Consider the following 24,670-nt stretch of genomic DNA (forward strand, 5'->3'; position numbering starts at 1 on the left):
AAAGTAACATGTATGTACCCCAAAAAACATGCAAAGCTTCCAACGGAGAGGCACTTCCAGCTGTGGGAGATGCAATTACTGTAACTGGATTTGGAGAAGCAGAATAATCTGCTTGCCAAATGGTCAGTCTTGGACTGCAAGGGCTTTTGTCAACTGCCAAACTATTGGAGTGGTGTAGTATATGGAATGCCGTTGCAAGAATTTTCTATATAGGAAAAACAAGGAGACCCTTTTGTAAATGGATCAGGGATTATGTGTATGAAATCAAAAACGGGCAAATGGTGTCAGCCATCAGTCATCATATCGGCCTCTTCAACCTTATATATATGATATTTTTTGCACTTGAGCACGTAGAAGAATACCCCCGAGAGGTGGGGTTATTGATAAATGTCTCTTACAGATGGAGACCCAGTGGATTTTCCAGCTTGAAACGACAAAACCACACGGAATAAATTAACATCTCAGTTTCAATCGCTGCCTTTCAATTTTTACCTAATCTTGTCCATAGATGAACTTTGTTAATAATAGAGGGTGCAAGGTATTATATGTTATATCTATTAGCACTTTAGTCATTTAAATGTATTCACAAATTTTTGTTTAGGGCTCTGGTGTATCCCCCCTCCCTCTGCGACAAATCACAGGATATGGGTTGGTTATTTGACAGATGGGTGCTGTATGATGCGGATGCCCGCTGGGGTCAGCTGTAGAGACACAAGTGTTAGTCTATATGCCTGTTTATGTGGTCTATATTAGATGATCCAGTAGATTTTTTATAGCTATTTGATTGATTAATTATGGTAGGGTGGTGATTTTTCTAATATAAAAAAACCCTTTGTGGTTTCCCTTTTGGGGTTATGGTATTAATATTTTACTGTATACCATATGTACGGAACTGTTGTCTAGCCATTATGGTTGGCTTTGGCTAATTGTCAATATCTTGGTACGTGTTTTGGCACTTATACTTTGATTTTTGTGCTTGTATATATATATATATATATATATATAAATTTTTCTGTAGTATACCAATCTAGTAGTTACATAGGTAGTAAGGTTGAATAAAGTGTCTACAATTGTCCCTATCCCTGTACATCGCACACTCACATTGGTCCTGTCCCTCAAGGAGCCCACAATCCAAGGCCCCTGATTATATACTAGGGCCAATTTTGGACAGAAGCCAATTAACCTACCAGCATGTCTTTGGAGTGTGGGAGGAAACCCATGCAGGCACAGGGAGAACATGCAAACTCCAGGCAGGTAGTGTCGTGTTTGGGATTCAAATCAGCAACCCTTTTTACTGCTAGGTGAGAGTGCTAACCACTACACCACTGTGCCACCCTAAATCCCCTTACCTGCTTTGACCTAGCTTGGTTGTCTTGCATGCCATAATTTTGTCCAAAAGTTGGCAGGATGGTGGATAGTTTAGGTATATGAATGTGTTGGACTGTGTCCGGTTTAGAGGCTCATGGTGAAACAGGGCAGTGATCCAGTGTCTCATCGCCCGCCTCTCTCCCCTCTTCCCCTCTCACCTTCGCTTCTGTGGATTGGTTGGGGCGGAGTTGGTGGGGAGGTCAGATAAGCTGTAGGTGACTTTGACTTTTTCTGCGCATGTGCTGTAGCATATCCAATCATGCCGTGTTATTTTCCTGATGTGAGGATGCCAGGGACGGCGCCAGAAAGGGGCGAATTTGGCACAAATTTACTCCTATTTAAACAGGGTGGACATGTATCTCAATGAGCAATTTTTTGAGGTGTTGGTTTGTCAAACGTACTTTTCTCTTCAGGTTATCCCTGCTTCATTGTATCCTATTTTTAGTTTTTGTAATCCTGAATATATGTTGAGCGTATTTTAATGGGTTTTAAATGAGAACCTGTTTGTTTACTTTTATTTCAGATTTTCTGTATTAGCATGTTACTTGAAATCTGAAGTTTATTACGGGATATGGTGGGTCTCTGTAAACAAGGTTTGTTGGTCCAATATGTCTACCTTTATGTGCAGTGGTTTATCAGGAATATCTTTGATTTTCCGATAGTGCCCTTTGGATTTGACCAACTAAGAAGCCATTTCCCTTTTCCTCTTTCTTGATGGGCTGTGTTCATGGCTCCCTGGTGGGGCGTTTCCAGTCTGTGACATCCACCTAGGGTATACCATCATATACCTGCCTTGCGTTTCGTCACATTGGGAAAATGTATTAGTGCTATTTTATATTCATTCTAAGTCACTATAAATAAATTTGCGCAATTACTAGCTAATATTAAATATGACTGAACAAATGTGGATTATATGTAGTGGATGTGTATTATGTGTGTGCTTTCTTTTTTCTTCCAAGCAACCCTTTCCAATGATCCCCTGAGGAAGCTGATCAAGAGAAATGTGTAGGGATGAGTTATCCTTCCTGTATGTGAAATATGTGTTTGATGTATTTATTGCATATCAATTAGATTTCACTTTTCAAATGTCCATATGTAAGGACCATGATTTACAAGGGTGTTTTGGTTAAGATGTAGGTTGTGAAAGCTTTTCATGTTTTTAGGGGTACATGCTTCCCATGTTACTGCTCCATGAGGACATCAAATGACACAACTAGTGGGGCGGGACTAGGGCGCCATCGTGCTTTGCCGGGATTGTGACTGCAGCTTTCGTTGTTATAGCTGGAGCCAATAGGCTTGTATAACTACCACTTGTTTGTTCCCTAGTGTCAGGATGACACTTGAATAATGTGTTTTTATTAAGTTTTAATAAACAAGCATTTTTAAACAGTATCACGCTATGGAGATCTTTCTTCCTCCCCCCTAAAAATCCTGTGCACCGTTGTCTAATTCGGGAGAGGAATTGACAAGAGGTTACGTCAGGAACAGCAGAGTGGAGAGTGTACCTACCTGACATAACACAGAGCGCTTCTGCTGGTTTATTATTTTTACCAGTCATCGTTTCTGGTGAGTTAATTTTGGACAAATGGTGAAGGAGCACATTGGGTGTATGATTATATGAATAAGATATTTTAGGAATATTTCGCGGTTTTTGATTTTTCTGGGATTGAGAATATGGACTTTATTTATTATGAACACATATGATGATGCAATTTCAGATGTATGTCTTTTTATTAATGAACAATTCTTTCTTAACACATATGAGTTTTGGATGTATGCACTTTATTAATGAACTTTTTTTGCACAAAGATTTTTTTGTGGATTGTGTTGATACACATTTTCTTGCACATTTATATATTTTTTTGCATTTGCACTTTAATTAGTTAAATAGTTACATAGCTGCTTGAATATAGTACACATAGATTGTTACAGGATAGAGGAATATTGTAGGTAATGGCACAGTGTTTATAAGGTTATATTGATTTTATTTTCACACGTGTTAATAGCAGGGAGTTCATCACCATGAGCTTGCAGGATTTTTCAGATATGCACCGCTTGCTTCTTTTTTTATTGACATGCCCCCATATTATCTTTTTAACCAATTTTGTAATAAATAAACTTTGTAACTAAATGTTTGTATATTGGTAATCAGTCTGTAAGAAGGTTTCAACACCTTTAAGGTCCTATTCCTATACTTAGTTTTTCTAGGTTGGACAGAGAGCACATGTCTACTGAAAGATCACTTAGGGAGCTGCTAAGACTCAGTAGTAAGGATGAGCTTTGGCATGTTCGCACACCCACATGCAGAGCCCGCCAGGAAGTCGGCACTGCACTGTGCTAATCACAGGCAGTAACACATTTCCCGATCTATGCAGCCATGCATCGGGACAGTGGGGGTTATTTACTAAAAGCAAATCCACTTTGCACTACAAGTGCACTTGGAAATAAAGTCGCTGTAGATCTGAGGAGACATGCAAGGAAAATAAAAAACATAATTTTAGCTTGCACATGATTGGATGATAAAATCAGCAGAGCTTCCCCTCATTTCAGATATTCCCCTGAGATTTACAGCAACTACACTTCCAAGTGCACTTTCTAATGAAAAGTGGATTTGTCTTTAGTAACCCCAATGTCTCACTGCCTGTGATTATCTTATTTATAAGGATGGCAACTCACCTCCTCAAATAAGGTTAATAGCAGTGGGGGCTGGTGAAGTTTTAGGATGGGGGGTGTCAGACCCCGCTCTTCCTTTTTGATTCCTCCCACTTCTCATAAGCCCCACCCCTTACAGAATCTACTCACTCCTTCGCCTGTATTCCACTTGCTTCCACCCATAGTGTCAGGAGTATACAGCCGCAGCATCACAACACAGAGTATACAGCCCTAGCATCACAGATCAGGGTATATAGCGCCGCCTCAGTCACAGATATATTACACCCTCCTGTACATATTACCCCCCTTTACATATTACCCCTCTCTGTAAATATTACCCCTCCGTACATATTACCCTCTCCTGTACATATTACCTTCTCCTGTACATATTACCTTCTCCTGTACATATTACCTTCTCCTGTACATATTACCCCCCCATACATATTTTCTTCTCCTGTACATATTACCCCCGTACATATTACCCCCTCCCTGTGATATTACCGACCTCCATGTACATATTACACCCACCTGTACATATTACACACTCCTGTACATATTACCCCCCCCCCTGGTGCATATTACCCCCTCCTGTACATAATCAATGGGGGAAGAAGGAAGGAAGAAGGGCTCCTATTATGTCGGCAGCCATTGCTGCTACATGTTTTTAAAACGTACGATGTTTGTGAGTATTATTTACTTTTTTAAATAAATTATTTTATGTTGCGGTATTATGCTATGGTCCCCTTTCTTCTCATATGCCCCACGATCTTCTGGACTGTAAGCTGTATGGAAAAAAGAACTTAGCACCTGGAACACCTTGAGAAGTTTTCCCCTGAGTCCTCTGGATGATAAAGGCCGTGGCTGGGTTATAGCCAAACGCTGCTTTGTGCTTACCGTTTGGTAAGCGGCTTTCTATTCAGTGGTGGGTCACATTCATTTGTGGATCACGTGGTGTTTATTCAGCCTAATTAACAGACTAATGATTTATGAATGGACTTATTGAGCTGGTTTAATTACATTTAGTAATCCATTGTTGTGTTTGTCTATCCATCTTCCTTTCGGATTGGTGTGGACTTTGGTGGACATTTTACATGTACCACTTTCTGTTGGTATATCACATAAAATCCAAATAAAATACATTTATGTTTTTGGAACATGACAAAATGTGGAAAATGTCAAGGGGTATGAATACTTTTAAAAGGCACTGTAAATGGGCCCTGAAACTGCAGATATGAAAAAAGGAAGGGTAATGAGACTTTATAAACTATACTTCCAATGAATGAGTAATTGGCTAAATGATCATAAAAATGTTAACTGTCTACTACTATGCTAAACTGTTTACTAAACAGGTGCAAAGTTAGAAACAATAATCTAAAACAGGTTCAGGATGGCAAAAAACAAAACAAATAAAAAACAAATACTTTGCAGAATAATGAAAACTGCACAAACATTGACTCTTAACAGCACTGTGTCTTAGTTAGGGTAACAGTTATAGAGGATAGGCTCTTTAACAACAGAGGCTCAAGCTGAGAATTACTACTTTAATAAAACTGTAGAGAACACTTTGGTTGATCCTCGTATACAGCATTTCTCACTGTAAAGTAGAGGGTAGCAATGGTAACACAGGTGAACAGCTTGAGGAATCCAAGGCCCAAGGAAGAAGTGCCACCCCACTGAAACTGAATAACCGTGGTAACAAATGAGAAGGGGCTCCTCATAGTAGCTAGGTCTTTTGGAGAATCTGCAAGCCATTAGGCTGGTGTGCCTGGGCGCACAGTGATGCAGACAGTGGAGGGCATTCCAGCTTTAGATCACTAAACCAGCTATTACTACCTAATCAGTTGCCACCCCTTTGAGTTTCCGAGAGAGTAAAGCAGAGAAACCTATTTTCCCTGGGTGTATCCAGGAACCCAGGGAGCAATGGGAAAAAAATGAAAGGGGCCTACGTCTGCATCTAAGCATGGTGAGTAAATCGGAACTGTGCTGCAACAATAAAAGTAATTTTACAAGTAAAATTGTGATAGTGGTTATTTGGACAATTTTAGTCCCTGAGATACTTAAAAAAAAAAATGTGACATGGTCATGTGGCTCCTGGGGGTAGCCATCAGTGTAGAGTAAAAAAGTGTGTGGTTAAGTTCAACATGTTTCATTTAGTCAATAATTATGATAATAAAAAAAAAATAGTGTTTAAACACCCACCTAAAAACACCACTCTGCGCCTTGGATTAAAAAACCTCACGATATTCTGAATGTATTATAAAAAGTGTCAATCTGAAACACACTCTTAAGCAGCCGCTTAGATAAATGTAAAATTATAAATACAATATAAAAAGTCATAAATAGGATCTTAAAATATTGTAGCAGCGCTTCTAGTCCAGTCTAGTCTAGTCTTTGCTGTGATGTCTGCCAGAAACTTCCACCAAACAATCCACCACGTGTAATAACTTTTCCCTATGGGGAGGCACTCACCAGATGTACAGCAATACTACGCCTTTAATTATAATTCAGCTTCTCCAACACTCAACTATGATTCCACCGGATGTCAGTAACACTTAACCAGGGTTCCAATAAACACATGGAAGGAATAAAATAGCCACATAGCGTAATACTGATAAAAAAACTAATTTATTGGTCCCAAAACATCCCCTATATAAGTTAAGCGTACCAGAAGCAATAAAATGATAAGCCAAATTAAAAGTGCATACTGCCTGTGTCTCTGTCCTGGTTACCAGAAGTATGAAGAGCATCCGCTGTGTACAGCAGTGGTCGACTTCCTCGTTCCTCAGCCCGTGGAGCGCAGACATGGAGCACACGTCACTTCCGGTAGATACACTTTGAAGAGGCATCAACATGGTTCGAAAATCGTCTTACACCCCAACTCGCACAAGGTTTTAGATCTTCAGCTTTCCCAGAATCTCATCAAAAGGCTGAGTGACGTCACCAGGACCCAGGCAGCTACCAGAAATCTTCACAGTCCAAATATGAGATCTGAGGACTTTTTGAGCCCAGATCTCATATTTAAGAGAACCTGTCATGCTTTTTTCTATTACAAGGGATGTTTACATTCCTTGTAATAGGAATAAAAGTGACCCAATTTTGTCTGTAACACAAAGACTCAGGGCCGGTTCACACTGCGACGCGAGGCGAGGCGACACGGCTCGCCTCGCCTCGCTCCCGCAAGTCGCCCCCATTCAGTGCTATGGAACCGTTCTGAGAGGAGCGACTCGAGTCGCTCCGACTCAGAAAAAAGGTTCCTGTACTACTTCGGGGCGACTTCGGGGGCGACTTGCATTGACTTCTATGCAGAAGTCCTCTGCAAGTCGCCGCTGACCCCCCCTGCAAGTCGCGGCGAGGAAGTCGGAGACGCCTCGCCGCGGCTCGCAGTGTGAACCGGCCCTAAGAAAGAAGTTGGGACTTTAAAAATACCACTGGGAGTCAAAACAAACCAGACTTATTTCAATAAAACATAATATTTATTACAAGGTATAACCTTAAAAAGTCAAGCATATGACCATTGTAAAATGTAAACAATATGAGTAAAATACACTCAAAAGATAGCAGTGCCCTCGGGGATGCAGTACAGACATGGATGTAGCATGTTACTTATCTGACCGTGAGGGACAAGGTTCCCTGAGGACACTACTATCTTTTGAGTGTATTTTACTCCAATATAAGACCATCTTATACCAAACAACTATCTAGGACTTGTTTAGCCACTATACCCCACAGGATTTGGGGTCTTATGGAACCGGGGATACTTCCCATGGGTCAGTGGGCGCATATTTAGACATATATACTTCTGCTGTCATTTTATCGCCCCTTTATACTGTACTGGATTAGCTTTATTGTACTATGTGCAGTCCTCTCTCCTAAAACAGTTACTATTGGTCCTGATAAAGTGGGGTCCCACAAAATACGTAGATCTATAAAAGGACACCTGATAACGATGGGAGTGACCCTTTTTTTCTTGTAACTTATATTGTTCAAATTTTACAATGGTCATATATTTGACTTTTTGCTGTTATTCTTTGTAATAATGATTATGTTTTAATCAAATAAGTCTAACTTGACTCTCAATGGTATATTTAAAATCCCAACTTTGAATCTTACTTAGTCTTATATACTGTATATATGGGATGATACCCTGGAGATACTTGACTCAGGCACCCAACCCTTGTATAGCATCTGCTTGGATAGTCTGGAACATATTCCCAGGACTCCTCAGAATAGCTTGGGTTTTACCACCCGTGTAGCCCCTATGTGTGCCATTATCTGTGCTGTGTATTTTAAATGTTTATCTGGAACATCATCTTTGCTGTGTAACAGGTAGAGCATGGGTAGATCTCAATGAATATGAGAAACTATCTTTTGTTTCCTACAGTTTGAGCTTTCATAGGACCATGTAGATCTGAGTGATGTAAATCTTTTCTAGCCATACTTCTCTTCTGGGTCACAGGAGTGCACTTATTTCTGCATTCTTGTACACAGATTCAGCGGACGGTAGGCTACAAGAGTCCTGGCTCTGCAGGAATCCTGATAAAAATGTTGGGATCCACCCAGATACTAGAACAGCAGCTTGTTCAACCTCTCAGGGTACCACTGAGATCATCAGAAGGCAGCGCCCGCCCACTCCACAGCCCTGTGCTCCAGTGAGCACTGAAGGGGTAGAGCAGAGAGGTGACTGTCTGACTGACAGACATCACTCTCTCCTCAGTGAAGACTGAGAACTGAGCCATCAGCGGCCATGTAATTGCTCAGTTCTTGGTCTTAGAACCAGCTTTCTGTTTTAGTAACGAAGATCAAAAGGACAAATATAAGAGTAAGGGCCCATTCACACTTTGCTATTTATGTATGTTGCATTAAGTCTACCCACTCATCGACTGTCAAAGCACAAGAAGGTACCAAAAAAGCATATGCAGCAATTTTTCCAACATAGCACACCACAAAGCACAGTAATGTACTACCATGTCGTATAGTGCACTAAGATGAAAAAAGTGTGTGTGAGAGTTGCCTTGTCTTTGTTTGTTGGGGTGGCATTCAACATGGATGGCACCATAATGGGTTAATTTCCCTAACGTGTGTTTCCACAACACATTGCATTGCAATAGTGCCCACAACAGGGACACGGACTTCAAAAAAACTTAACCAAAGGTTCCACACTTCCCCACTCTATAAAAAAAAATCCTTTAAATGCACTTTAAATATTTCAAAGCATTTTTTTCTCATGCATCAACTGTTTTCTCAGTAGATATTTTTATTTTTATTTTACCCCACCAAGAACTAGCAGTATTGTTAAGTTTCCCTCCGTGCATGCACACACACACAGGCAGTATTTATATATATATATTATAAATTGGATCATGGTTGATAACGGGATGCTAGAAAGTCTTTATACTCTCCAGTACTTATTCTCATGAAAAGTATCCCAACCAAATCTAAACAAAGAGGGTTTGTGAACCTGAGATGAGCTGCCGGAATGTAGAACAAATGATTAAGGAAAACAACTGCATTCCTGCTACACACATTTCTCCCCCAGTCACAATTAACTCATCCTTTGCATAACAAATAGCAGCAACACAAAGACGATGTGTGTCACTCCTTCCAAGATTTCTTCAATACTATTTCTGTAGGATTACTATACATGGAAATAGTAAGGGGCAGCACCTTATTCCTCATACTATTTACTAATGTCACTTAAAGCAGGCCTAGCCATGCCCAAAATAATTCAAGTGGATGGTTAAAACTGAACTCAAGGCAAACAGCTAGAAACACGGCTGAAATACATATGTAGGAACTGTTTTACTTTCCTAAAATGTTTTATTTCTTTTTTATTACTTCCTGAGATTTACAAAGCTATACACACATCTCAGGACAGGAGGCCTGTTTTTCTCTGCTGCAGATAAATGATACGTCGACCTTAAAAAAATTAAAATAAATAAAAAGGCATATTTGTTTTTGCAGGTAAAAAAATGTTCATTTACTACTTTTTTTTTTTTGGGAGCCCGGGAAAACATTACACTAGCGATCAGCACATTGCTGGTGCCATGCAGTTCTCCTACAGACTGCCAGTGTGAGCTGTCTGCACATACATATTAAGGGCAAGCAGTGTTACAATCTGACAGGAAGATTCAATGAACTACCACAGTGCTCAACAGCGCTGTGGTAGTTCATGGAGAACTACAAGCCGACAGCCACAAAGGACACTTGGAGTTCATTCATACACATAACTTTGTGAATGAATGGCATGGCCTTGTGGGCAGAGCCCCCTATGGCTGCACCCTTTTCAAAAAGTGACAGCAGGTATGGGGAACTTCTCCCTGTACTGCTGTCACACAGAGGGCTCGGATCGCCAAGCCACTGCAGGAGCAGAAAGATGTTACATGTGCCACCCTAAAAACAAAGCTGAACTTATCCTTTAAGTAACATTTAGGTTCATATATATGGACTATTTATGCCCAGCATAAATGTCCCAGAGCTTTCTCGAGCCTGATGAGCCACCAGCAACGCATACCACTTGCCAATTGAATAGCTGTATACAGCCATACTGTTGTACACATTGATGCTTCTTTCCATCTGTGATGCATGTGCGTCTGACATATTACCCCAAGCATGGAAATTTGCAACTTGCATGTTAGGCTGTACTAAGCATATGAGGCTCCCTGGCCGTGAGAAAGCACAGGGAAATGTATGCTAGGTGCATAAAATGCCTACAAGTAGCCATGCGCGTGAGCCCTTACAAGTCTTGTCCCTCACTCATTCTGTGACTGGACAGTGAAAATAAAAGCAGCAGATCAATGAGCTCATCTCACTGTCTCCCTGCTCCCGCTTCCTGCCAGCATGTGCCTTGTTAGCTCATTTGCCATGCAGACGCAGTACAACTGACTGACTCCTTGTGCTGCATTTCCCTCTCCCAGTCTGAACTCTGCAATATAGGGAAGGCAACTTATGCCAAGTCAAATTCAGGTATTTACACTGCTTGCAGAAAACTTGCGTTCCAGGCCTTCGGTGTGCATAAATGTTGGGGGTAGTGCTCTGGGGCTGGAAAGTTTGTGCTTACTAAGTCAAGAATGAAGATGAGCTAAGGTTTTTTTTTCAAATAATAGCCCACTATAAGCTGACTCTGGATCACAGGTAACAAAAGTAAACTTAAATTAAAAAATGGCCAAAAATCTCTCATCAAAATATATCAGCCAAGCATCCATTAAAAGAGAAGTATGAGGCTATAAAAAAAAAACCTTATACTCACCTAGTTGGATGCAGCATCGATCTGGAGGCTTTAGCCCTGTGATCCATGAAAGTATAGCCATAAAAGCTTTGCCCATACTTCTCCTTTAATAAACAGTGCCTCACATGTACTAATATACAGTATTTCTCAAAATAGGATTTTTATAACAGCTTACCTCTAAAATCCTTTTCTTTTGAGGTACATCACGGGACACAAAGTCTCAGTAATTACTGATGGGTTATATAGGGTATCACTAGGTGATTGAACACCCTGGATAGGAAGTTTAACCCCCTATATAACCCCCCCCCCCATTACTGGGAGTACCTCAGTTTTGTAGCAAAGCAATGTAAGTGTATTAGAAGAGGGGAGTGACCTCTGTGTCCCGTGATATACTTCAAAAGAAAAGGATTTTACAGGTAAGCTGTTATAAAAGTCCTATTTTCTTTCTCTTACATCACGAGACACAAAGTCTCAGTAATTACTGATGGGATGTCCCAGAGCAATGCTATCTGAGGGGAGGGGAACAACAACAAGTAGGGTGTAATCAGACCTGAGGACCTTGTACCGCTGCCTGCAGCACACTGCTCCCAAAGGCGAAGTCCTCATGCCTTCTCACATCCACCTGATAAAATCTGGTGACTGTATGGACTGAAGACCAGGTTGCGACCTTGTAAATTTAAGCCATAGAGGCCTGGTGATGCACTGCCCAGGAAGCACTAATAGCCCTTGTGGAGTGCACCTTGATTTGAAAAGGCGGAACTTTTTGCTTCAAACCATAAGCTTGAACAATAACTTGTCGAATCCATTTAGCAATGGTAGACTTCGACGCTGCCTGTCCTCTATTAGGACCTTCTGGCAACACAAACAGAACATCAGTTTTGCGAATCTGAGCAGTCGCTTCCAGATAGGCTTTGACTGCTCTCACTACATCCAAAGAATGTAGTGACCTTTCTTCCATAGAACAGGGATCTTGGTTCAGATGAAAACCTGAAACCACCTTCGGTAGAAAGCTAGGATGAGGGCGCAATACCATCCTTGCACATGATTAAATAAGGTTCTTTACAGGAAAGAGCTGCTAATTCTGATACTCTTCTAGCAGAAGAAATGGCTACCAGAAAAACTAACTTCCTTGTCAACAGGACCAAGGGAATTTGACGTATCGGTTCAAAAGGCTGTTTTTGTAAAACTGATAGAAACAAATTCAAGTCCCAGGGGTTTAGGGGCACCTTAACTGGAGGATTAAGGCATGTTACCCCCTGTATAAAGCTTCGGACCAAAGAATGCGAAGCAGGCGGATGTTGAAACAATACTAACAAGGCCGAGACCTGGCCCTTGATGGTACTCAAGGACAACTTCATTTCGAACCCCATTTGCAGAAAGTCAAGGATCCTACCTATGACATATTTTCTGGGATTGCCAACCCCTGACCCAGACTCTATGATAAATCATTCAGGAAGCTGGCTTCCTTGCATTAATCAAGGTAGAAATCACAGGGCCTGAAAGCCCACGATTCTTCAGAATGTGGGTTTCAATAGCCAAACCCTCAAATTTAGCATTTGTAAGGCAGGATGGAACACAGGACCCTGGGCTAGCAGGTCTGGACGTGACGGTAGGGTCAACTTGGAACCTACCACCATTTTTACTATTTCTGCATACCAAGCTCTTCTGGGCCACCCTGGAGCCACCAGAAGTATGGACTTATTTTCCTGCCTGATCCTGCGAAGAAGTTGTGGCAGTAGCAGAAAAGGAGGGAATGCATACATCAATGAGAACTGATGCCACTGAGTCACCAACGCATCAAACCCCGCACGCAGGAGGATCCCTTGTTCTTGACACAAAGTTGTCGTTCTTGTTGTTGAACATGGATGCAAAGAGATCTACATCCGGAACCCCCCATCTTTGGCATAGGGCAGAGAAGATGTTGGGGTGAAGAGACCATTCCGCTGGGACTGCCCAGTTTAGGATCTGGTTTACTTCTACCTGAGCTGCACAACTTCTGGTGCCTCCTTGGTGATTGATATAAGCCACTGCTGTGGCATTGTCGGACTGGATCCTGACAGGGAAACCCTGTAACCTGAGTGTCCATGCCTTTAGGGCTAGAAATGCCACACGGATCTCCAGAATTTTGATGGGTAAGGTCCTCTCGGTCTTGGACCATCTCCCTTGGACAGTTGACTTTTCCAGAACTGCTCCCCAACCTTAAAGACTGGCATCTGTTGTTACCACTCTCCAGGTAACAGGTAAAAAGGATTTCCCTTTTTGCAGATTCTCGGGTATCAACCACCAATTGAGGCTCTGACTCACTGTAGGAGACAGACACATCAGAAAATCTAACAATTGGACTTTCCTGTTCCAGGCAGACAGGATACTGTTTGGAAGCAGTCTCAAATGAAACTGAGCATACGGAACTGCTTCGAATGAAGTCACCATTTTCCCCAGCAGCCTCATGCAAAGGCAAAAGGGATGCTTCTTTGCCCTGACTACCCGAATCAGTTCTTTTATGGCACTGATTTTCGCCTGGGGAAGAAATACTCTCTTCTGGGCTGTATCTATGACCAGACCCAAATACTCTAGACTTCTTACTGGTTTTAAAGAACACTTCTCTAAATTGAGGACCCAACCTAGGTGTTCCAGGTAGTTGACTATGGTGACCACGTTTTGGGCCAAGCTGGCTACCGACCGTTCTATCAAGAGCAGGTCGTCTAGGTACGCTATAACCGTTATACCTTGGGCCCTTAACCTGGCCAGAGGAGGGGCCAAGATCTTTGTAAACACCAGAGGTGCAGTAGCTAGCCCGAAAGGCAGAACTACGAACTGAAAGTGGCATTTTTCTACTTCGAAACTAAATACTTTTGATGAGCAGGGAAAATATGTACATGCAGGTACGCATCCTTAATGTCTATTGACACCAGAAGTTCTCCTCCTTGTAGGATTGAGACTACCGATCAGATTGATTGCATGCGAAAGGACCGTACGTTTAGGAATTGGTTTAGATCTTTGAGATCTAGAATGGGTCCGATATCTCCATTTGGCTTTGGTACCGTGAAAAGGTTTGAATGAAACCCCAATTCCTGCTCTTGTGTGGGAACTACCACGATACCTTTTTGTGACAAAAGTTGCTCCAACGCTAGAAAGAGAGACTTCTTTTTCTCTATGTCTCTGGCAACATTTGATCTGAGGAAACGAGGAGAGGGGAATTCTCGGAACTCCAGTTTGTAAATTAGAGTTATTGTGGAGCCCATCCATCTGTCCTGAAAGTCCTCCTGCCAGACCCTTGAGAACTGTAGCAGTCTTCCCCCCACCCACTCAAGCGAGTGGGGGCACCCCTTCATAAAGAGGCTTTAGCATTTTGCCGAGGCTCGGATCCTCAGGACAAGCATGGAGGGGAGGCTAGGGCAGAGGAGAGAGGAGGGCCGGTGGATGAGAGGCCGCTGTAATGGTGGCGGCGAGAGGTGCGGTATATTACCGCTTCCCTGTGCCTTACCTAAGCCGTGGGGGGAGAATCCCTGCAAGAGAAAACCCCCTTCCCACACCTTACCTGGAGCTTGGCTTGGAGGAGCGTACAGCATGGACACCGAGACAGACAGATCTGGCATGAAAAGGTATGTGCTCTTGACAGCCCCAGGAGGCGACTGTAGGCATAGCATACATTTACTTAAAAGAGAAACCTACTAGAATTAGAAAAATTCTTGAGGAGTCTCCCTTACCTTATCCAGCTGCAGGGTTCTGTATAACGGACCCAATCTTCACCTCTCACGGTGGGCTCCCTTCAGAGACTGGGGCCCCCTTTATATAGGGGGATCCGCAGTTCTGGGCCTGTAAAGCCCCCGCCAGGGATATGGCTGAAAAAACAAATACTGGATCCCGGGGTTCAGCTCTCTAAAAAGAGAAGCGTTACAGGTAAAACCTCATTTCTTCAGACAAGAGGCCCAGGTACCATCCAATTCGGCCTGAAAAAGACAACTTGAATGGATCCGGTTGCATAGCTTGCCCCAGTGCAGGATATTCCAGCAGAGCTCAGCACAGCACATCTTTACTTGTGACCAACACCTAAGACACTGGCGAAAAAAACTGAGGTACTCCCAGTAAGGGGAGGCGTTATATAGGGGGTTAAACTTCCTGTCTAGGGTGTGCCAGTGTCCAATCACCTAGTGATACCCTATATAACCCATCATTAATTACTGAGACTCTGTGGCACGTGATGCACGAGAAATAAAAGTGAGTACAGCCCTCACAATTTTGTAAATATTTTTTCATACCTTTTCATGTGACAACACTGAATATATTACACTTTGCTACAATGTAATGTAGTGAGTGTACAGCTTGTAAAACAGTGTAACTTTGCTGTCCCCCTCAAAATAACTCAACACCACACAGCCATTAATGTCTAAACCGATGGCAACAAAAGTGAATTCACCCCTAAGTGAAAATGTCCAATATTTTGTGTGGCCACCATTATTTTCCAGCAATGCCCTAACCCTCTTGGGCATGGACTTCACCAGAGCTTCACAGATTGCCACTGGAGTTCTCTTCCACTTCTCCACGACGACATCACGGAGCTGGTGGATGTTAGCCCTTGTACACATGGTCAGACATTCTGCCAACCAAATCCGTTGGATTTTGTCCGACGGATTGTGTCCGAAACTGTTGCATACACACGGTCGGACCAAGTTGTCAGAAAATCTGATCGTTCAGAACGTGATGACGTTATTTCATTACGACGGGACTACGTTCACGCTAGTAGCTAATAGCTTTGGTGTAGGAATTTGATCTGAGCATGCGTGGCACTTTGTCCGATCGGAATTCTCTACACATGATCGGACAAGGTCCGATCGGACCAGTTTGTCTAAAAATATTTCCAACAAGTTGGAAAATTGGGTCCGACGGATATTCCGACAGAAACAGTCCGATGCATACCACACACAGTCGGATTATCCGACAAAACAGTCCAATAGGACACATTCCGTCGGAATCTCCGACCGTGTGTACAAGGGCTTAGAGACCTTGCGCTCCTCCGCCTTCCATTTAAGGATGCCCCACAGCTTCTCATTTGGGTTTAGGTCTGGAGAAATGCTAGGCCATTCCATCACCTTTACCCTCAGCTTCTTTAGCAAGGCAGTGGTCATCTTTGAGGTGCGTTTGGGGTAGTTATGTTGGAATACTGCCCTGCAGCCCAGTGTCCGAAGGGAGAGGATCATGCTCTGCTTCAGTATGTCACAGTACATGTTGGCATTCATGGTTCCCTCAATGAACTGTAGCTCCCCAGTGTCAGCAGCACTCATGCAGCCCCAGGCCATGACAATCCCACCATCATGCTTGACTGTAGGCAAGACACACTTGTCTTTGTACTCCTCACTTGGTTGCCGCCACACATGCTTGACACCATCTGAACCAAATAAGTTTATCTTGGCCTCATCATACCACAAGTTCCAGTAATCCATGTCCTTAGTCTGCTTGTCTTCAGCAAACTGTTTGCGGGCTTTCTTGTGCATCATCTTTAGAAGATGCTTCCTTCTGGGACGACAGCCATATAGACCAATTTGATGTAGTGTGCGGTGTATGGTCTGAGAAGACTGACCCCCCCCCCACCCCTTCAACCTCTGCAGCAATGCTGCCAGCACTCATACATCTATTTGCCACCCTCTCTGTCCATCACTGCCTTCCCTATCCATGCATCCGGCCCCTTTCAGGACTTAGAGACTGAGGCTCTAATAGGCTTCAATATAGGATGGGCTTGGGTCGCAGAGAGTGCGCTCCAAGCCCACCCAAGTGTGTCACAACAGTGAATCAATATTTGCTGTTGTAACACAGATCCTCCTCCCGGCCAATCGGGAAGTGGGTTTTGACACCGGTTACCCAATTGGCTGAAAGGACGGGTGATCCTATTGGCAGAAGCCATCTTTTAGGTCAGATTCCTCAACCAGTGAAACAAGAATGGTCTACATCAGACCATTCATATCACCCAAAAGAATAAATACTTCTTTTGGTGGTGACCCAAAATATCCAACTTCAGGAGACCCTTCTATAGTCCACTGTCATAAGAATGTAATCAGCTTAGGAGCAAGTCATCTGTTCTGGGGAGCCCCTTATCTAAATAACATGTCCCAAGCCAATTAGAGAGCCCCCCTGGATATACTCTATGCAACAGTCTTGAAATCAGAGTAGCTTTTCAAGTTCTGAAAGCCTTTATGCCCCCATTCTCGACAAAAGAGTAATCAGCCAAATAGAAAATTATTCAGCAGCCTCTTATATCCAAAACCAAGGGGTTGGGACAAGGGAGAAACACATACACCATCTACATCCACTAATGGTTTGGTCCCCAAAACCCCTGACCTCTTCTCCATGCATCTTCACTCTCAGCACCCTTTCTTGCTCAAGGTCTCTCCCTAGGCAATATGTGAACGTTATGGGCCGCTCGTACCATATTCGAGTGGTCGCTCACGGCTCACAATGCACTGCGCCATCGCAGTGCATTGCTGGCTGATGATTGGCCAAACATGCACTGTAACCCTGCATGCTTGGCCAATCACAGCACCGGTATCGAGGAGAGCCATAATTGCCTGTGGCCAATTATAGCTCAGGAAGTTTAGTACACACCCCACACTATATAAGGGCACCAACGAGGCGGCCTTGTGTAGTGTGTTGCGGCGTTCAGGGAGAGAGGAGGATAGGCAGGGACAGTGTCATCTTTTCTTGAGAACCTAGCGCAGTGGGTGTATTGCGCCTCCTGCACAGTATACACCTGAAGCTACCCCTTATTGCTGGTAATGTTCTGTTTCTATAACACAGGCATCTGCAGCAGTTACAGTGGGTGTATTGTGCCTCCTGCACAGTATACACCTGAAGCTACCCCTTATTGCTGGTGTTGTTCTGTTTCTATAACACAGGCATCTGCATCAGTTACAGTGGGTGTATTGTGCCTCCTGCACAGTATACACCTGAAGCTACCCCCAATTGCTGGTGTTGTTCTATTCCTATACCGCAGGCAGCTGCAGCAGTTACAGTGGGTGTACTGGGCCTCCTGCACTGTATACACCTGAAGCTACCCCCAATTGCTGGTGTTGTTCTGTTTCTATACCACAGGCAGCTGCAGCAGTTAGAGTTGGTGTATTGTGCCTCCTGCACAGTATACACCTGAAGCTACCCCCAATTGCTGGTGTTGTTCCATTTCTATACCACAGGCATCTGGAGCAGTTACAGTCGGTGTATTGTGCCACCTGCACAGTATACACCCGAAGCTACCCCCAATTGCTGGTGTTGTTCCGTTTCTATACCACAGGCATCTGGAGCAGTTACAGTCAGTGTATTGGGCCTCCTGCACAGTATACACCTGAAGCTACCCCCAACTATCTCCAATGAGCTCCGCCTGTGTAGGGCGCTGCCTCTGCGTTATTCCAAATTTTCTTTGGTGTGGGCCTTTTTTGAGACAAGTGCATCAGATTGCACCGCCACCACCACAACCACCAAAGGCCCAATTTTTCTACCACTGTTCAACAATGGCATGTAATTACAATTCTTGATATAATAGTTCACAGCAGGGCGCTCCAGTGCCCACCAAGAGTCACTTTGAGGGCTTACAGTGTTAACTTGTGGCAACACCAACACCTTAGGGCCAAATTTCTGTAGAGCATATAGGGCAGGCCCCTACTTTCAAACACCCAACTTGCAAACGCCTCCTACTTGCAAACGGAATGAGACAACAGGAAGTGAGATGAAAAAATAAATTATACAAGGGTGATAACCCTTCCCTATGTTTTCCAAAAAGCTTAGATTTTTTGACTAAAGCTACACTTTTAAAATGTACCACTTCAAAATTACAAACAGATTCTACTTAACACAACAAACCTACACAGTCCCTGTCTTGTTTGCACTGCCTGTATACTGCTGTTTCCTAGTATATAGGGCCTGGGGGCCCAACGCCTTTCCTTTTTTTAATTTGGGTACGGGGTTCCCCTTAGTATCCATACAAGACCCAAAGGGGCTGGTAATGGGCAGAGGGGCTACCCATGCCATTTTTCTCACTGATTTTCATCCATATTGCCGGAACCAGACATTACATTAAAACCGCAAGCAGTTTTAAATTACTTTTTTTTCCATTAAATGAAATTTTGTGCTAAACACGGGAAACATGTGCCACTTCACAGGCATACTATAGACACCCCCCTGGCACAATATTTAAAGGAATATTTCAATTTTTTTTTCACTTTAAGCCCTTGTACACACGGTCGGAGATTCCGTCGGAATGTGTCCGATCGGAGCGTTTTGTCGGATATTCCGACTGTGTGTGGTATGCATCGGACTGTTTCCGTCGGACCAAATTTTCCAACTTGCCGGAAATATTTTCTGACAAACTGCTCCGATCGGACATACTCCGATCATGTGTAGAGAATTCCGATCGGACAAAGTGCCACGCATGCTCAGATCAAATTCCTACATCAAAGCTATTGGCTACTAGCCTGAACGTAGTCCCGTCGTAACAAAATTACGTCATCACATTCTAAAAAGATCGGATTTTCCGACAACTTTGTCCGACCGTGTGTATGCAACAGTTTCGGACAAGATCCGTCGGACAAAATCCGACGGATTTGGTTGTCGGAATGTCCGACCATGTGTACAAGGGCTAAGCCTCATTAAAATCAGTGCTCCCGAAAAAATGGCCGTTAAAAAAAAAGAAATTTGCATTGATCCATGTCCCCTGGGGCAGGAGCTGGGTCCCCAAACCCTTTTTAGGACAATAACTTGCATATTAGCCTTTAAAATTAGCACTTTTGATTTTGAACGTTCGCGTCCCATAGACTTTAATGGAGTTCTAAAGTTTATACGAATTTTCGGTCCGTTTGACGGTTCTGGTGCAAACCGAACCGGCTCATCCATACCCCACAATATCAATGCTCCTTCTCATGCACCTATCAGTACCTTATTTTCTGTGTTACTCCACTGTTCCTAAATGCCCATTTTCTATATTTCACTCCACATTGCCATTGCTTCTTCTCTCTAAGCACCCCTTATTTATACTATTTCACTACCCAGACTCATTGCTTCTTTTCTAAATAGCTGCTAAATTGTTCAGTAATATTTTAACGGCTAGATGTCATCATTTATTTTAACATTCGAGAATTAGTTTATATGTGAAGAATTTAACCAGACATCAGAAGGCTAGTGGACATTAATTAAATAATCTGAATGTTTAGAAAGCGGTCTTTGTCCACTGCATATGCATACCCCTTATCTGAAAGGAAAAAATGGGCATTGGCCTAAAGGTTCCAGTCCACACAATAGTCTTTTTTTTTTTGCCTAACTTGGATCCTGCAAGGTTAGGAGGATCTATGTAGACATGGATTATTCATATGGAGAAAGATGTCATAGATTATATATAATATAATATATTATATATACTTTCGCAAGGCACTGTGTATATGTATATATATACACAGTGCCTTGCGAAAGTATTCGGCCCCCTTGAACTTTTCAACCTTTTGCCACATTTCAGGCTTCAAACATAAAGATATAACATTCTTATTTTTTGTGAAGAATTACCAACAAGTGGGACACAATTGTGAAGTGGAACGAAATCTATTGGATTTTTTAAACTTTTTTAACGAATAAAAGAATGAAAAGTGGGGCGTGCAAAATTATTTGGCTCCCTTGTGTTAATACTTTGTAGAGCCACCTTTTGCTGCGATTACAGCTGCAAGTCGCTTGGGGTATGTCTCTATCAGTTTTGCACATTGAGAGACTGAAATTCTTGCAAAACAGCTCGAGCTCAGTGAGGTTGGATGGAGAGCGTTCGTGAACAGCAGTTTTCAGCTCTTTCCACAGATTCTCGATTGGATTCAGGTCTGGACTTTGACTTGGCCATTCTAACACCTGGATATGTTTATTTGTGAACCATTCCTTTGTAGATTTTGCTGTATGTTTGGGATCATTGTCTTGTTGGAAGATAAATCTCCGTCCCAGTTTCAGGTCTTTTGCAAACTCCAACAGGTTTTCATCCAGAATGGTCCTGTATTTGGCTGCATCCATCTTCCCCTCAATTTTAACCATCTTCCCTGTCCCTGCTGAAGAAAAGCAGGCCCAAACCATGATGCTGCCACCACCATGTTTGACAGTGGGGATGGTGTGTTGAGGGTGATGAGCTGTGTTGCTTTTACGCCAAACATATCGTTTTGCATTGTGGGCAAAAAGTTCGATTTTGGTTTCATCTGACCAGAGCACCTTCTTCCACATGTTTGGTGTGTCTCCCAGGTGGCTTGCGGCAAACTTTAGACGAGACTTTTTATGGATATCTTTGAGAAATGGCTTTCTTCTTGCCACTCTTCCATAAAGGCCAGATTTGTGCAGTGTACGACTGATTGTTGTCCTATGGACAGACTCTCCCACCTCAGCTGTAGTTCTCTGCAGTTCATCCAGAGTGATCATGGGCCTCTTGGCTGCATCTCTGATCAGTCTTCTCCTTGTCTGAGCTGAAAGTTTAGAGGGACGGCCAGGTCTTGGTAGATTTGCAGTGGTCTGATACTCCTTCCATTTCAAAATGATCGCTTGCACAGTGTTCCTTGGGATGTTTAAAGCTTGGGAAATCTTTTTGTATCCAAATCCGGCTTTACACTTCTCCACAACAGTATTACGGACCTGCCTGGTGTGTTCCTTGGTCTTCATGATGCTCTCTGCGCTTTCAACAGAACCCTGAGACTATCACAGAGCAGGTGCATTTATACAGAGACTTGATTACACACAGGTGGATTCTATTTATCGCCATCAGTCATTTAGGACAACATTGGATCATTCAGAGATCCTCGCTGAACTTCTGGAGTGAGTTTGCTGCACTGAAAGTAAAGGGGCCGAATAATTTTGCACGCACCACTTTTAACTTTTTTATTTGCTAAAAAAGTTTAAAATATCCAATAGATTTCGTTCCACTTCACAATTTTGTCCCACTTGTTGGTGATTCTTCACAAAAAATTAAAATGTTATATCTTTATGTTTGAAGCCTGAAATGTGGAAAAAGGTTGAAAAGTTCAAGGGGGCCGAATACTTTCGCAAGGCACTGTGTATATATATATATATATATATATATATATATATATATTAGGGCTGTTACTGATTAAAATTTTCGTGTTCGATTAATCAATTTTTTTTTTTAATCGATTCATCGACTAATTTTGATTAATTATAATGCACATACAGATCCAACTACTTTTTGCTGTTCTCCTTGCATTGCAACTCTGCATTAGTCAGTGGTAAATGTGTTATGCACTATATACAATCACTCGACACTAGTTTGTGTCTACAATCCATGACTTAACTTCACAGTTCACGCAAATACGTTTTAAATTCAAACTGTAGCACTGATGTAAGTATTTTTTTTTTCACAGTAGCGTGACAATCCCTCCACCTCCGATCTAACTAAGCACTCTCACCTTATGGCATGGACTTCTGTGCAAACAGGTGGTCATGCAAGCTGGTATCAAAAGGGTTAACATGGACCATAAACTTCTCTCACATCTCCTTAGATCTCAGCAAGGACGCCAGGTCATGGGTAGACAGAAAAGATCTAAGTGCTCAATGCTTAACTATAAGATTCAATTTTTGTGTTCAAAAACAAACTACTCACATAAAGATGATAAAAACACAGAACGTAAAGCTGACAATCGTGTTAGTTCTGTAGGGTAGCAGCGGATGACGTCATGTGTAGCTCCACCCCAGTATGCGTTATGTTCAATCAGAACTTTGACGTCACTGAACTCCTCCCCCCCTTCCCTTCATTAGCAGATGGAGGCACTTGGGGAAGGGGAGAGGAGTCCGGTGACAACGATGACTGTGACGTCACCGGATCTCCGACGTAACTCCGTGAAGACCCGGAAGCCAACGGAGAGGTGAGTATTTTGATCGATCAAAAAAATGAACGATTAATCAAGGAATTAATCTTTAATTGCCCTAATATATATATATATATATATCTATCTCCATAGATATATATATATATATATATATATATATATATATATATATATACACATACAGTATGTATATGCATACACTCCCCAAACTTATGGTTACTTTGTAACCCAGCCACCAATATCAAAAACGATATTTCAATTTGAACATTAAAAATAATATGTTTTCAGTTCTTCAAGATACATGTATATCAAGAGATTAAAAAGAAGCTAGTAAATTTGTGTTGTCTATTTATTGGCAGTGATAAATGGATTGATCCTAATCTAAAACAGAAAACAAAAGTAAACATTTCATGAGCTGTAAATTACAACCTACTACCATTATGAACATTCTCCTTATTATTATTTTTCTATTGACAGTTGAGGTTTAAATATTCAACTCTATAAATTCCTAACACACATACACTATCTACACCTTTTAAACTGATATTTTACATTCTACTTTTGTGCTGTAGCTGATTTAAAATAGCTAGGCTGATAGGTATTGCAGGATACAGTTGACTACAGTCAAAAAGTCTAGCTGCTGAAGTTATAGTACGGATAGCTCGAGCAAAAAGACAAAGACACACGTCTTTCACATTAAATAATCTGTTGTGAAAAGCAAAGAAAGCAATTTTCAAAAGAAAAATAGAAGCTAACATTTTAATGACCTGGTATAAAAGAAAACATTTTAATTGGCCTTACTGTCAGAGAGCAGCTCCTCAGCAGCCATGTGTTTGTATTGTCCCAGGATCCCTTATGGTCTGTACCTAACAAGTTGAGTGATGAACAGATCTTACTGTATTACTTCCTGTTTGTCCAATAAGCATCTCACATTGTGCGAAGGAAAACTGATGATTTTAAAAGCAAATTTACACCACCTACTGGATATGTGTATTATGTCACTATAACACCTCTCTTTCGTCTTTACGCCATTTTTAGAAAAAAATCACATAAAAATACAAAACCTTATTATAAGAAAGAGGCACTTGCTCGAGTTTGAATTTATTCCCATGTTTTAAAATAAATTACTGTAATTGAAGATGTTCAATTACAAATATGTTGGTAAGTATATACATATCTCCTAATATATTGATGGCAAAAAAATAACACACAAAGCAAAAGGAGGATATTTAGGGTATCAGTCCACAACATAAATATTTTAAAAACAATATTTTTTTTTTTTAATAACATAATTAAATAAATAATGTTTAAAACAAATAGCTTGTATCATGGTTTTCTATTTACACAGTCGTAATGTTTGTCATTATCCCTGCCCCCCACGTCAGAGGTGTAACTAGAACCTTCAGGGCCCCAGTGCAAGAAACCATGAAGGGTCCCCCCCCCCCGACCTCTGGTCTTGGGGCCTTTCCTCTGAGCCCAGGGCCCTTCCCACTGATTCTGCGGCTCTATACTTCCTTTGCGGAGCCCTTTATTATGGTCCCGCAGTGGGGTCCTTTCACATGCTCTGCAGCAGGCCCACTTCCTGCAG

General features: G+C 42.2%; 1 protein-coding gene across 2 annotated transcripts in view; it reads right to left on the reverse strand.

Moving 5' to 3' along the window:
- The window catches only part of EDARADD (EDAR associated via death domain), a 233,090-nt gene extending 209,065 nt beyond the window's left edge, over positions 1 to 24,025 (reverse strand). Inside the window, exon 1 of one of the 2 annotated variants that reach the window (XM_077486485.1) lies at positions 23,884 to 24,025. In XM_077486485.1, the coding sequence (XP_077342611.1) occupies positions 23,884 to 23,911 (28 nt within the window). In that variant the 5' untranslated portion in view covers positions 23,912 to 24,025. The remainder of the gene's footprint in view (positions 1 to 23,883) is intronic. The other variant, XM_077486486.1, reaches the window with a different exon arrangement.
- Between the last annotated feature and the right edge of the window lie 645 nt (positions 24,026 to 24,670).

The sequence above is a fragment of the Lithobates pipiens genome, unplaced genomic scaffold (genome assembly GCF_037356315.1).
Source record: "Lithobates pipiens isolate NorthernLeopardFrog02 unplaced genomic scaffold, aLitPip1_a1.2 Scaffold_18, whole genome shotgun sequence".
In the NCBI taxonomy this organism is placed as follows: domain Eukaryota; kingdom Metazoa; phylum Chordata; class Amphibia; order Anura; family Ranidae; genus Lithobates; species Lithobates pipiens.